Source organism: Propithecus coquereli, unplaced genomic scaffold (assembly GCF_000956105.1).
Source record: "Propithecus coquereli isolate 6110/MARCELLA unplaced genomic scaffold, Pcoq_1.0 Scaffold147, whole genome shotgun sequence".
Lineage (NCBI taxonomy): Eukaryota > Metazoa > Chordata > Mammalia > Primates > Indriidae > Propithecus > Propithecus coquereli.
The window spans coordinates 2,350,324-2,365,920 of NW_012139080.1; the positions used below are offsets into that span (position 1 = coordinate 2,350,324).

The following is a 15,597-nucleotide window of genomic DNA, read 5'->3' on the forward strand; positions in this document are numbered from 1 at the left end:
ATTAACTTGTGAGTGAGAAATGTTGACCTTTCCTCTTCCTGCCAGAATTAAAACTCGAGCTAGAGACACAGAACATGATCACACTTCTTCCTCCGCAGATTTTATTTTAAAAAGTATTTTCCATCAGGCCTGTGGACTTTGGATCAACGCCAAGCTAGAACGATGACCACCCAGAGAACAGTTCCCAGTCATAACACATGACCCGCCTGCCAAGAGCGTCCAAGGGAAGACACCTTTTCTAATTTCACCTTAGGTAGCCCTGAGAGTAAGACTAACGGGTGAAAAACACACAGCCAGCATCTCAGAGGCAACAGCCCTAAGACCAGCCTTGCCATTTTGTTTTACATACATGCAGAAAAATAACCCTCTGGCGTTAAGTATCCCTGCCCACTTTTCTACATAACCAGTGTGAACCCCTCAGTGCGGACCGCGCTTAACATCAGCCAGGAGCCTTTAGGACTTGGGATGGTAACAGGGTGACAGGGCATCTTCTTTTGCATCACAACGTTTTGTGTCCTCTACAACACAGTCCAAGAAGCACCACGGTGGAGCAAAGAGCACAGGCCAAAGAGAGATTCCAGCTCTTTCTGGCCTTGGATCATGGAGCCAGGGCTGTGTAGCCTTGGTGAGTGACACACGCTACCTTCCTCATTGGTGAGATGGGATAATGCCTATTGGGACTGTGTAAGGATTAACCTTGGGGCTGTCATGGAATGCTGCTGTTAAGAAAGACACACTCCACAAAGTTGGTTGATTGAGTGAATGAGTGACCGTATGAATGGGCTCTGCTGCACTCTGTCCCCTCCCCCAACAGGTTCCAGGCATCCCCCAGGGCCTCCTCTGTACACCACCATCCTGACAAGCTCCCCAGCAGCAGGGCACACTCCACAACATACCCCGATGTCATGGGTCAGTCTACCAGGTACATGGCCAGTGTGAGAAAGTGAGGACTTCTTAGAACTTAAGAGGTTTGAACCGTTTGCTAACTGGGAAGTTGCAGAGAGCTGTATGCCAAGGACACAGGCCCTCAGTAAGAAGGCAATGAACACAGAAGCCTGTTCACCCTCTCTCATCATGGCCCGAAAGAGACAAGCAAGAAGGAAAAGTAAACCCTGGACGGGGACAAAGAACAGAAGGCTGACTTTCACTTTTAAACTCTTAAAAATACAATCTTCACAGCAAAACCCCCACATTTCTAACACTTCGAGGTCCTCTGGTCCATAAAGAGAAATACACTGCTGCCAAGTGGGTAAATGTGAGTTCTCTTTACCTACCAAGCTCATTTCTTTGGATTTCAAAGAAGTGGAACTTCCCGAGGAGGCCGTGGAAGCTGGGCTGCTAGAAGCATCTTTCTTGAGCAGGCGGTTCTTGTCGATTCCGTTTTCCCGGGGCGAATGGGCGGGACTTGCTCGTGGAGAAGAAGGGTCCTCAACAAGCACAATCAAAAGTTTTCACGATTTAGCTTACAGCAAACAGACGTTCCCTTTCCACATGCATCCTCTAAATTAAAGAGCCCTTAAATCCAAGGGCCTCAGGTTAGGGGTGTGCAACGTGTCTGACAACGCTGTTATAACGAACAAGATGTTGTCTGCAAACACATCCACGAACATACCATAAAGAAAACAACTCCACAAACAATCATATCCCTCCTCAGGCTCAAGCATCTTGCTTGGAGGGCACTGGAAGGAAAGGGGGACCAGACACCCAACTAGGGAATCCAAAAGGACTTGGGAAACAGAGTTTGTTTTAAAGGGAAATAAAAGTTCATGCCAGTTAGATCATATATTAACAACTATTAAGCTCTTAATATATAAAGTTGGAAGAGACCAAAACACTGTGGCTCTACTTCCTTCATTTACTGTTAGAGTTTTCCCCACTATTCGAATCATTTTGAAGATAGAGTTTGATGAAAAGAATGGTTACCTCATTAGACACATCCACGACTAAGTTGTCATCACTTTTGTCGCCATCACTGTCCTAGAAAAAAGAAGTTTCAGTGCCATTTAGCAAAGGCTAAGAAAGGGTTTGAGGCCCAGTTAAATTTCTTTCTATAGTTCTTGGTAACAGACAGGCTATAGAAACTTCCTAGGACATGCCTGTGGGCTCCATTCCAGCCTGCCAGCCCTGGGAATTAACACCGCCTTCCCCCTCTGCACATCTGACCTGGGCCACACAAAGCTCCAAGCAGGAACTCCGCTGCAACAGCAAACCAGCTATCCAACCACAACTTGCTTACAGGTGAGGGCAAGTTGCAAATACTTGGCAGACTGTGAGAGCTCAATGTATGTTTGCAACAGGAGAACCACTCCATAATCTGAAATCGCTTGTTATCTGCAATCTTGTTTTGTAACCTGACATCTGCATACCCTTGTATCAGAGTTCTTTTTCCATTTGATTTCAAACAAAGCACACAATTTCATGTTGTTGCATTTATACGTATCACCTTGAAGACAGCCAGCCAATCTGGTGCTCACAGACAATGCGTAATTATAGAGACAAATTTACTTAAATCATTTTCCCACGGGGTTACTAGTTACTACAAAAAACAAAACAAATAAAAAACTAAAAACAACCAAGTTGGCTACTGGATGGAATAAGAGACCAAGATCTAACCTCATGTTAAGAATAGACCTCTTTAGCAATCAGCTTGGAATATTTTTAGATAGATGGAAGAAAGATAGATGGCAACATCTGGAGGGCACTGGCATCCTGCAATGGGGCTTTTATTGTCTCTTCATAAAGCTATAAAACTTACTAATCAGAGGAAACTCCAAGGTTGCACTGGATTTGGAAAAGATTCAGAAAAGCTATGATGTGCTCACTACTATGTTAAGTTCAAGGCAGGCTGAAAAGTCTACTTTCTTAGCCAAAAGGTCTCATGTTCTTCAGTGCAGAGTGATACGAATGGGCGTATGGAAAAAGTAGGACATCTCAATGGATCTGAATTCTGGAAAAGGAACAGGTCTCTAATTTATGATCTTAACAATCCTTTTACTGATGTCTTTGTCAATTAAGAACATACAAATAGCGTCTGAGAAATATTAGTACGTAAAGTGCAAATCTTACCACGCTGGCCTTCTGTGGGGCCACACGCCCAAGCTTGAAAGTTTACCCTCAAGTCTAAGTTTAGATCTTAAGTGGTTTTTTCCTAATCATGCCCAGAACACTACCTGTGGGAGATCCAATTTACTTTCATCAATAGTGTGTTACAAAATATACCTTAGCCATTGTTACAAAGGTACTATGCAATTCACTAGTAACAACACAAAATTACAACCAATGAGGAAGCCTGAGTAATCTAAAATAACAGTCCATTGAAAGAAATATTTTCACATAATAAAGAAAAAAACCAATACTAACAAAACTTTGTTTTCTCTTAGTAAAGCACACAGAAAAACACAAATATTCTCAGGTGTTAAGTCGTGGTGAAAAAATGTAAATTAAAAAGGTTTCCCTTTTAGAAAAAAAAATTATAAAAATGGCTAACGTAGCATACAGACGGAACTGGCAAAAAGCAGCAAACGATTACTTTATTACAACACAATTCTGAAGTGAGTCCTTAAATTTTCTGTAATTTAAATCTTAGCTTCCTACTTGACCCTTCTGCAAATATAAACCCTTCACAGCACAGTATACTCCTGTCATCGGTGAACTAAGGTCTGAGGCCTTTGCCCCAGATTCTCCTACATAACCTCAGTACGCTGCCCTCAACCACCCCTCAGACATACCTAGTACATGCATGGTATAAAACCGTCATGCCAAGCTATGGATTCTAAATCACTCACTACTCAATAACTTCCTATATACACAAGCCTTATGAAGAGCAACTCAGAACTGTGTATCAGCAACTTTCTGCCAGTTATTGAACCTTCCGACTTGCTGATTAACATTTAAAGTCACAAACGGAAGTACACGTGTGGGACATTTGCTGTAGGCAACAGACAAGGGGAGAGTGATATGTGCTAAAAAGGCTTGGGCTTGGGTGAGGAGGATCAACAATTTTGTATCTTAGGATGTTATTAAACTACATTGCAAAGTGTGGACCCATTTGAGGATCCACTGTAAAATATCCAGTCCTAGAGCTGGGTTTGGGAACGTTGGCACAGTGATGAGGAGCAAGGATTTTGAAGCTGGGCTGCCTCCAGGCTCTGCCACCAATTGTGACCTTCGGCAAATCTCTTAAAAGCGCCATGCTCCTATGTCATCAATCATTGGGTGTTGTAAGAATTAAATGAAATAATCCAGGTAAAAGCCCAGAGTTGTTGGCCCTAACTCCAGTTGATGGCTCAAGAAATGTTACCCACCATTAGCTACAGCCTTGAGTAGACAGCAGGAGACACAGAGGCCTAATGTTTAAAATTCTACATAGGCTGCACAGTAGACACCTCTTTCTCCAAGGGCAACAGGGAAATGGCCCAATTCAGCATCCTACTTTCATACTGTTCCTGAGAACACATCCATCCTGAAACAGACACTCAGGGACACACAAGGCAACTCCAAGGCATACGTCAGCCGCGACGTCTATGACCTCGAGACTAGAGCCAGTGGCCATTTGGCTTGCTTTGCTTTCCTTTTGAATGTGGTTTTAGCTGGATCTGGGACAAGAGTCCTCGCTCCATCAACCAGTTGGGTGATCTCATCTGCAGAATTTAAACAAGATGCCTCTGGTGTTTTTTCCATTTTCACCATGAACTTAGATCACCGAAATGCTCACTGGGGAAGATGATGAACTCTGCCTTGAGTACTAATATGAGCCTGAACACAAGCCTGAACGTATAAGAATAGCATCCAAAAAGGTATATTGTGACATCAAAACTTTTACTCTATTTTAGCAGGAGTAGCTACCGAATTTGTAGGGCCCAGGACGAAATGAAAATGCATGCACAGCCCTTGTTCAAAAATTGAGAATTCAAAGATGGTGAGATCAGAGCATTATACCCAGAGTGGGGCGGGGCCCTTCCAAGAGCTGGACCCTCTGCAACCACACAGCCCGCCCTGCATTTTCATATCCCCTCTCATGAGCAACGAAGGCAGAAAGTCTAAAGTGTAACACTGAGCCCAGCAGAAGCATAATATACAGCCCTAAAGGGAAATAATATCCTACCATGTAAGAACCTATCCTCTTTATAGTATTATTTTTAAGGAATGTGGAATTATCACTAAGATCTTGGAGTATACTTGGATACTCACTCAGAGGGTGAGCAGTCAGCAAACAAATATTTTTTCAAGTCCTTTAATTACTTACATAATGGCTGGAGTCCTTATCATCCACCTTCCTTTTCTTGATGTCGTTGGAAAATTCAGGCCCATTTCTGCGTTTATCTGTGCCTCTCAGACTGTCTGGGACCAGGAGGGAATTACTCTGAAAGACAAAAAAAAAAAAATTAATCAAAGATTTCTTCCCAAGCCTCTTTGTATACATAAAAACCTAACCTGGATGTGAGAACATTTTAGAAAGGTGATACCTACACAGTCTTTCATTCCATTTAACTCATCTCACCTAAAGGCTTTGATGGCAAACATTCATAGAGGTTTATGCACTTAAAAGGGAGACCCTCACTTTGTAATCAAACCATCCAAAGCCTGGTGGATCCTTCAGGCCTCATTCAAAATGTGCTTCTGTTCTATTTACAGTTAGAGAAACAGGCGCTTGCTGTGGTGTATGTGCATGTGTTTTTATACTGTCCCCCTGCGACTTCCTCGCTGGGCCTATGAGCAAATCTTGAGATCACTCTATTAGACATATTCTTTAACTGTAAGAGTCAATGTATACCCCTCTAAAGAGACACAAAGGACGCAGTGGGATTAACAGCATGGTTTTCTAAAAGGCAAATCACATTTTCCACAGCAACAATGAAGGAACTCTTTTGAATTCTTTTAATTTATTGTTGAAAATAAGGTTTGGTGTTCCTTGCCAATAGCACTGAAATTTAAGACCCAAAGCGGGAATTTCAGCCAGTGAATCTTCAATAGCGAGGCCAGCTCCCACACACAAAAGCAGGAACAAGGACTAATCTTTTCCACAAACCACACAGGATACTTTCATTCGCATATGCCGAGTACAAACTGTTGACCCAAAGAAAACAGGCATTTTAGATATTGGGGGGTCACATGACATGCTCTGACATCCCTTCAATTCCCATCTCCCCTTGGACTAAAGCATCAGAACATGTTACAATGAGTTCTTTTAAGTGTGGGATTAGCATATGCAAGGGGGCAATTTGTTCAGTGATGTGTTACAGCCTTGAACAATGCTGAATGAGCTGTGGAAAAACCTCCTTTCACAAAGCCCAGATAACCCCAATTTCTGAAAGATGTTTGAGAACTAAGAGGGGGGTGTCCAGGGCCAACAGACAATTATGTTATCTTTCTCTGCTACAATTTAGAGTAGAAGGGGGTAACAGGAACTTTTACACGAGACCACATCTAATGCAACGGTATGTACCAGGAGCAAATACTCGACGGTACGTTTTTTAAAGCCATGGGTTTTCTTTCCTAACCAGCCAGAGGTAATCAGCCAGGTGGCTGGCTCTCAAAGCTCCCCCGAAAAACATGCACCCCACCATTGGAGTGTTGTTGCCAGCTCAACCATATGCAAGAGGAAATCAAAACTGGGGACCAGAAGGCAATCTGAAGCCTCTTGGCCCACTTCAGGGGCTGACTCTAAAGGAGCTGAGCTCTTTTATTCATGACTGTTCAAGCTACACAAATGCCAGGAGGCTTAGATAAAAGAGGGTGGGAGGGACCAAAGCAATTCAATAGAGAGGAGCTCAAAGTAATGTCTTTACCACAGTGTTTGGGGCTGAAAGGTGAGCTGGCTGGATCCCTGAACTAATTACCTAGATAAATGTCTGCTAAAAACTAACCCCTCCGACCCAGACCCACGGTCTGGCGGAGGCTGCGGGAGACTTAACTCTTGCAAAGTGCTAACATGCACTCTGAAAAGCTGAGCCCCGGTAGCAGCTGCTTGCTCACACATGGGAAGAGTGTTTAAATACACCTGTCTCTCTTCTAGATTCTTTCAGCCCTGAGGTCTCCTCCTCCAGACTCTGAGCAGATGCGTCCAGGGCAGGGCTGCATCTTACTCAGCTTTACATCTGCCTGAGTGCCCAGCAAAACGTGGCACAGAGTCTGCGTCGGCTGGCGATTTTTAAGAGAAAATCTCTCCTCACCACCTTCCAAGCCCTCCTGCTGTAATTAGCACCGGGCATCCAAACACTCGGCCATTCCAAGACAGCTTTCTAATGTCTTGCTTTTTTTTTAATGATGTCAAGTGGTATTGTGAACGTAAAAGTAAACTACGTTTCTGTTAGGAACAATCCAACTTCTGTTAGAGACAATAACATTTCTACGGCTGGACGTTTCAGACTGTCAAGCTTTGAGGCCTCTGCATCTATGTGTTTGAAATCACTACTGTAATTTCCGCTTGAGCAGTTTAAATGAGGCCTATAATCTGAATGGGTTTTGAAAAGCTCTGAAAGTTTCTCCAAATTTGGACAGGGCTAGTAATTAGCACCCCTGCTTATCTGAAAATTGGCCCCATTCAACTGGCAGACTTCGACAAGTTACGAAAGTTATAAAACAAAATGTCTCATCGTACCTTTGATGCTGTAGAATTGACTCAAAACAAGCAAAGAGTGTGGGCTAGAAAGGCCTGGGAGAGCCACGGTCAGACCCCGGGGGGTGGGGGGATCTCTGGTCCACGCAGCTGCACGATACCGGCTAGCTTTCTACTTAAAGGCCACCCTACCAAAAACAGACTGCTTCCCTCTACCCTCATTCCCATGAACCCAGTTTTCTGTGTGTAATTGTCCCTGACGTCATCCAGCCCTGACGCTGCTTTCACTGTTGTCCTTGATACGAGCAGATAGCTCCAGCCTAATGAGCGTCGGTGGCAGCCAAGGGCTACCATTTTGGTTTTTTCACCTTTGTGGTTCCCTCACTGACTCCCAGAAACTCAAAAGTGACTTTGCAGGTATTACTGCATGTCTTGACATTTTTTCCCCTCATGTTGTTATTTTCTTTCATGCACTACTTACTTACTGTTTGTTCCCTATGGCTCAAGGGTGGAATACGGCCAATCTGTATTGGTCATTATGAGCCACTTTATACATATTTTAAGAATTAAAAGATTATACCTGGGTATTGACTAAATAGACTTTGGATCCTTCAAAATTTAGAATTCCATATTATCCAGGTCCAAATCTAACAAATCAAGGCAACATTTAAGAGACCATTTACAAAAGAATGGAACTGAGTTTGCTTTGCATTAAATTATTTATAAAAAGTCATGCATTCCAAACACAGAAGTAGAATCAAATCTAACTGAGAAGAGGCCAAAACAACCTTTAAAGGACCTATGTTCCTCCCCCTCATCCGCCCTTCTTTTATCTAGAGGACTATGTTGTCCAGAGAGGGGAGGTGATTTGCCTAAGGCCAAGAAGCTCTATCTGCCACCTGCCGGTTCCCATTATGTCCACGTGCCTCCCCTCTCAGGAGAGTGATTTTCAAACACGGAATACTTGTACCCAACAACTTATTTAAAATCCACACTGGCTCTCTGAACCGTTGCACTTAACATTCTGATGTGACACAATAATACCTAACACAAGCCCCCTCCTAACCAACAGTCTCACTCACACACACACACACACACACACACACACACACAGAGTCTCTTGATTATCTGGTTAGATACCTATCAGACAAAAAATGTAAACATATAATTTTTTTAAAATGAGCATTTTATAACCTTATTTAAAATGAACTTAGAATAGTCCCAAGTTCTTGCCTTTCCATTCACGAATCCTTTCACCCAAGATTAACACTGACAGAGACGTCAGCAGAGGGCAAGAAAGCAGTCCAGGTACACCCAGCATGGGTCCCACGGGACACCAACCACTGCAGGTAACGGTTCTACAGACCTATTTGCCACCATGGACATCTCTTCCTAGAGTTCCTATTTTGAAAGATTTTTAATCTACCACAGCATTCAAGTAGAATTCATTTTTCAAACATTTATTTGCCAAATAAATATTTAATCATGAATCAGAGCTTCTTTTGATCAACATGAGAACCAGTGTTACCACACTGACTGATATACTCTAATTCGAGCCAAGAAACGCAATGTTTTATTTCACCTTGCAGCTGGTAAAATTTAAGTATCTGCCAGGATTTTTCAAAAACTGTAAATATTGGGCAGACTTCTATTACAAATGTCCTGAGGACTGGGATTTCCAGACTGCATGTAAGTTTTCCTTTGTTTTAAAATTTTGTTAAGAAATAAAGTCGTCCTATTTACATCTACAGAATTCAAAATAGGAGTTATACAGCCCACAGGGGATATTATAAACCTGAGCAAATCAAGATCTGAAAACAGTGTTTTCAAAACAAACTAAAATTCTAAAACCATAATGGTTTTCTATACCTTATGTGTTGCACTCACTTATGGGTACTGAGCCAAGCCAAAGAAAGAGGCTCTGAAAGTTAGCACTTAGCACGACTTTCTCTCCATTTATATGCAGAAACTACAGGAGATGATTAGATGAAGTGTAAGAACAGAGAAAACAAACAAACTCCACAACAAGAAGGGACGGCCCCCTCTTAAGAAAATCTGGAATTCTGTGAGAACATCAAATCTCAGAAGGCATCTTCACTGGCAACAGACAAATTGCTTGGTATTATTAATACATGCTTCCTAAGTAAGAGTCTCGTCAACTTGCACTAACAGTGATGACACAGTAAAATGGCTCTGACAGTTAGCAAAAGAGCCAGTCTAAAGAAAAAAAAAGTGGCAGACCTTCCAATATTACAACCTGTGTGTACTCCTTTAGTCACACCTAGAACACAATTTCGTAACTGTGGGAACCATGTTTTATTAAACACATACCAGGACCTTTCCCTGCTGTAGCTCAACGGATGCAAGTTAACTAGATAATTGGCAGAGTGCTCGAACCTCCTGGACAGAAGAGGCCAATGTGTTCTTTTAAAACAAAACAAAAATAAACATCCCCATGCAGTGATGAAACCATACCTTCAAGTAAGCATTTACGACGTAAGTAAATGGATCTACTAAACCTAAAAGACCACCCAGTGGAGTCAAAAGAAAAATGGCAAGATTTGGACTTTGTATTACCTTCATCCTGACCATTTTGGACAGTGATGTGTCTATTTCATACTCTAAACACCCACTCAAGACTACGGTAGCAAAGCCCAGCTGCTTCAACAAGGATAAAAACCAGTCTTTACAGTCTTGTTTCAAGAATTTTACTTTTCTTTAGCCATTTAACAGTAATGGTTGCTCACTTCTACTTCTACTGAGATATTCTGGAAGGTAACTCCAGAAACTATGAACGAAAGCAAGTTTAATGAAATGTTACACTGCTACCAAATGCTAGTTACGGAAGCCTTCGTGAATCCTCAGACATCCAAGCAACTCTTCTGCCAACCAGTCTAAACCTTGAAACCACCAGCAGCAAATCTGAAAGGAAAATCTACTCCTGAATACAGCAAAAGCTAGACAGGTTTCCCTAACGTGAAAATAATGCACATTATTCAAATGGATTTCTTCAGCTGCCATGCTGATTCCCCTTGGGAACTTTCGCCTCCCCGCAGGAAAAGTGTTTGTGTCAGAGGTACAGATTGGAAACTCGTGACACCTCATTTATCCTCAGTTACACTAAGGCAGTAGGAACCTAATTTGCTAGCACACTCCATACTGACAATTAACTTCTCGGTGAACATTAAAACAATTAGGTAACGACGCACCCCACCACATCTGTGTGCCTGCTCCATCTACACCTGGTACCAATTAAGCCATCACCCTGTGCCATACTTTCTGCTGCAGTCCAACTGGTCATTCGCATATTCTGCCCGACATTTCGACAAACGCACTTTTATACCATAAAACTAAAGGGATCCTCACTTGTCAACAACACGGAAAAAGCAGAAAATGTGCCCACGTGGCAACCGCATCCTATCTCAGAACCCAGCCAGCTGCAGCGGGTCTGAAGGGCACACATTTACGCTTCATACAGTTTAAATGCAAAATATGGGAAAGAACCAGTGTATTCCTGCACCTTGATCTTGGAACTCAGCACAGTAGAATACAGGTGAATGACTCAGTCAGGTGGACTCCTGGAAAGGAGCGTCGCCGTGCAGAACACAACAGACAGAGCCTGCAAATGGTGGGGCTGGATAGGGCACTAAACCACACGATGCCTTCGTCATCGCCCTCATCTCCAGGGGACTCTTCTATGCTCCTCCTCTCAGTCAAGCAAGACAAAACAAATAAAAACTTTGGAGCAGACAATAAATCCAATTATTTTAAGATAATTTTTAAATGACCTCATGACACTCAGGACCCAATCACTGCAAAAATCAAATCTGTATGTCAAACCTTTATTTAAAAGCATGTTTTCTAAGAGCTCCTTAGCCATGTCTGTGCCTCTTTGCTCTCCAGCCCCTGCTGAGAAACTTTTTTTTTTTTATTTCAGGGTATCATGAGGGTACAAACATTATTGTTACATTTTGTCTTTGCCTCACCCAAGCGAGGGTTAGAGGCATTCCCCTCTACAATAATCCCCGTGTCCTTTAGTTGCAGGTTTACCCCCCCCATCCCTCTAATCCCTGGAGAGTATTACTGCCATGTGATCACCCTAGTGTTGATCAGTTAGTACCAATTTGATGGCGAGTACAAGTGGAGCCCATTCTTCCGATCTTGTGATACCTCACTTTGGATAATGGGCTTAAGTTCAATCCAGGAAAATATAAGAGGTGCTAGATCACTGTCGTTTCTTATGATTGAGTAATATTCCATTGTATACATATACCAAATTTTAATAATCCACTCATGAATTGACGGGCACTTGGGTTGTTTCCACATCTTTGCAATAGTGAATTGTGCTGCCATAAACATTCGGGTGCAGATGCCTCTATTATAGCATATCTTCATCTCTAATCGTTAGAGAAATGCCAATCAAAACCACAATGAGATATCACCTAACCCCAGTGAGATTGGCCTCTATCAAAAAATCCCAAAACAACAACTGCTAGCGAGGATGTGGAGAGACAGGAACACTCTTACACTGCTGGTGGGACTGCCAATTAGTGCAACCTCTGCGGAAAAGAATTTGGAGATACCTCGAAGAGCTAAAAATAGAAATACCATTCGATCCAGCAATAGCACTATTAGGCATCTACCCTGAGAGACTTTCTAATGCAAGAAAAGGCCCTGAAACTAGAAAGCATTAGGTCAGGACTCGACGTTATTTGGGTATCTGATGGCTCTTACGTTCGTGTCTCCTTACCTCAAAGATGAGGACACAGAGGTTACTGCCTACCTATGTTCCAGTGAGGAAATGGCGGAAATGACTAGAGGTCAAGGGGAAACAAAATGAAACAACACCTGCTCACAATGATGGACGTGAAGTTTTCTAAGTACAGAAGAAAGTGAAGTTTTAGTTTTGGAGAGAAAAAAAGTTCTCTGCCTTTTTGTTTTTTTGAATAAAGATGCCCTGTTTTTACAGTAATCACAGTGAGACAAAATCCGAATGTGAATCCAGTTGCACAAAGGCCCTAACATCCACCTAGTGAGTTGCTGCATGCACAGTAAACAGATGCCTCCGTCTGGTCCAGGTACACACCCCTCCCAACGATCTAGAAACCACCCTGGCTTTCCTTTCTTCCGGGGGTTCACCCCACTCAGGCAGTGAAGACAGTTTGCCCAAAGAGGATTTGTTTTCTTAAGCACAAAGTTTTAAATTCTGCCAAAAGGGAAACATATTGAGGCAACTGCTTAAGAAAACTTAAGTGTTTTCCACTGTGCCTAAAAATTTAAATTTTAGGTGACTCGTCGCAGTTTTAGCCTTTATTTCCAGGCAATCTCTTAACATGTCAAGTCAAGATTAATTCACAAATATTTAGGCATATTTAGGCAAAACCAGCTCCTCCCTGTTTACCTTTGAGAAATTTGAGTATCACGAGAGTGATCAAGTTAACTTGAGTATCACGAGGCTGGGATGAGTTCGATGGTGCAGGCACACTGAGAACCACCAGAAACTGCCACCTTGGCCCCTGGGCCCTCATTCCCACAACTGCCTCCTATAATCTGTATTTCTAACAGGAGAGGAAACCACAAGTAACTGCGCTGAATGTGACTAGTAATGCATTTATTGCTGTCTTGCTCCTCTGCAAATGGGAGCAGGGAGGCACATTCCTTAAGGTAGCTGTCTGCTCCCTTCCCATCTGAGGTCTCCTAACCCTCTCCCTGAGAGGCAGCCACTACAGACTCCATCTATAGATGAAACTAGGAGAGTACAAAAGGGTGAAAAAGTCTTGTCTGTGCAGTCAGAATTCCACTCAGGTCTGCCTTTGTCCAAAACACATGTTCTTTCTATCATCCCCGCCCCCATGCCACCGTGGTTCCCAAGGGCCTCTGAGAGTGAATGTAATAGTTAAAAAAAAAATTTTTCTTTTCCCAGAAAAAGACCAACAATATTATTCTCCAAAGCAAGCCTCATGTCTTTTCTCCTCCTTGCCTTCTATAATGTTTACTGTTGTTTGGAGAAAAAGTGAAGTTAAGGATGGTCCTGAACTAGGATCTGGTCCTACCCCTGCCAATTAACTAGTGAACAGCCAGAGAAGAAAAACAAAATAAAGAACCCACCTTGTATTAAATAAAGTCATGGCTGTCACAACTACCTTTAAGTAGGTTCTAAATACAAACCCCTAACCCCTGGTAATTTGAGAAGTCAGTCGTGGAGTGACAACACAGTCCCTCAGACCTGATCTAAACCTCAACCTCTGTTAGCTAAGTAACTATGTGACCAGACGTACCCAGACTCCTTGATCTTGTCGTCACTGATAAAATGATGGTGCTGTGCCATACCATCTATAAGGCTGACGAATGGTGCTTAGACTTTTCTGAGTCAGGAACCCCTTTTGAGAATTTGATGAGCTATGATCTCTCCCCACAATCATTAAAAGAACACAGACCCACAATGCTCTGCATACAACTGCAGAGTCCATCCATGAGCCCTGCCTAAATCCACAGACCCTCTGCTTTGGGATGTCCCCCAGACACCCCCAGAGTCTCCTCCCTTTTCCAGTGATCACATGGGTTGGGTATTTCAGTGTTTTATAGTCAACAAATATTTAACTATGACATTAAAAGGAACCATTGCAAAATGACAGCAAGTATAAGCAGTGCCTCTATCAATGCTTAGCACATAGTAAGTGCTCAAAAAACACTTATTAAATGACTCAAAGTAGGTAAACGTGTTCTAGCATATGTTTTTAAAAGCTACATAATTTTTTTTGGTCGGTTCTCTAATTCCAAGTCTTTTAAGCGTATGTATTTAAATGATATTTCCTTCAGCCAAAATTTAATGCAATTTATCTTAAAATTAATGGAAATATCTAAAGTTTTTATTACTACTGAATACTACTGAAGCAATAATGGCTTTTCTTAGGTCATTTCATATTTCATTTCTTTGCTCAAGAACTGCACTTATATTTAAAAAAAACCACAGGCTCTCTGAATTAGTAAAAAGTCAAATCTTCATTTAAAAACAACAAATTCTTAAAACCACAGCTAAAACAAACGTCTAAAAAGTTACTAGCATCATCATTCATTTCTTTCAGAAACAAGAAACTTTAAAGTAGTTTTCATATTTTCACTCTGCTCTTAGTACAGTCATGTGTCATTTAACAACAGGACTTTCTGAGAGATCCATCATTAAGCAATTTTGTCATTGTGTGAACATCAGAGTGTCCTTACACAAACCTAGATCGTACAGCCTGCTGCAGACCTAGGCTATAGATATGGCCTACTGGCTCCTGAGCTACTAACCTGTACAGCATGTTAAAGTACTGAATACTGTAAGCAACTGTAACACAATGTAAGTATTTGTGTATTTAAACACATCTAAACATAAAAAGGTACAGTAAAAACACATTATTATAATCTATGAGACCACTGTCATATATGTGCTGTTACAGAAATGATATTGTATAGCACGTGCCTGTTCTTTCACTGTCTAGGTTTTGTATTAAAACAGATTGCTTATATTAAGGAACATTTATTTTCCTACCATAAAAGCTTAAGCAAATTGATTAAGTTTGTCATTAAAAACAAACAAATAAAAACTACCTACCAACCAGTTTTAGGCTCACAGATAAAAATCCATACATACCCACACCCCCCCCAAGATCTACATAAGCCTCTGATTTCTGCACTTGATAAAAATGTGTTCCATATCGAAAGAAGACCAAGAAAAAATAAGAAGAAGAAAGCCTCAGTCTTACTTATGGCTGAGGTTCTCAGAGTTTGGTCCAAGTACCCCGAGGGTCTCGGAGACCCTTACGAATCTCCATGAGGGCAGATTTTCTTCCTAAACTTCAACCAAAACAATGTATCACAACAGATTGAATGTAGAAGCTGGTAAGAATCCAGCTATCCTCTTGTAAACCAGGCATTAATGACATTTGAAGACATGCCACTATCTTGGAAAATAATTATTTTTCATTAATAATGTTATTTATAATAACACTTAAGTAGCTCTTTATCTGTTTAATTTTTTTTTTTTTTTTTTGAGA

At 41.8% G+C, this 15,597-nt stretch overlaps 1 protein-coding gene across 7 annotated transcripts in view; it reads right to left on the bottom strand.

Moving 5' to 3' along the window:
- Nucleotides 1-15,597, bottom strand: part of TLE1 (transducin-like enhancer of split 1 (E(sp1) homolog, Drosophila)) — an 88,861-nt gene that overhangs the window by 26,593 nt on the left and 46,671 nt on the right. For all 7 annotated transcript variants that reach the window (XM_012640041.1, XM_012640044.1, XM_012640045.1 and 4 more), the window contains 3 exons: nt 5,246-5,362; nt 1,924-1,977; nt 1,275-1,427 (listed from right to left, as the gene is read on the bottom strand). In XM_012640041.1, the coding sequence (XP_012495495.1) occupies nt 1,275-1,427; nt 1,924-1,977; nt 5,246-5,362 (324 nt within the window). The remainder of the gene's footprint in view (nt 1-1,274; nt 1,428-1,923; nt 1,978-5,245; nt 5,363-15,597) is intronic.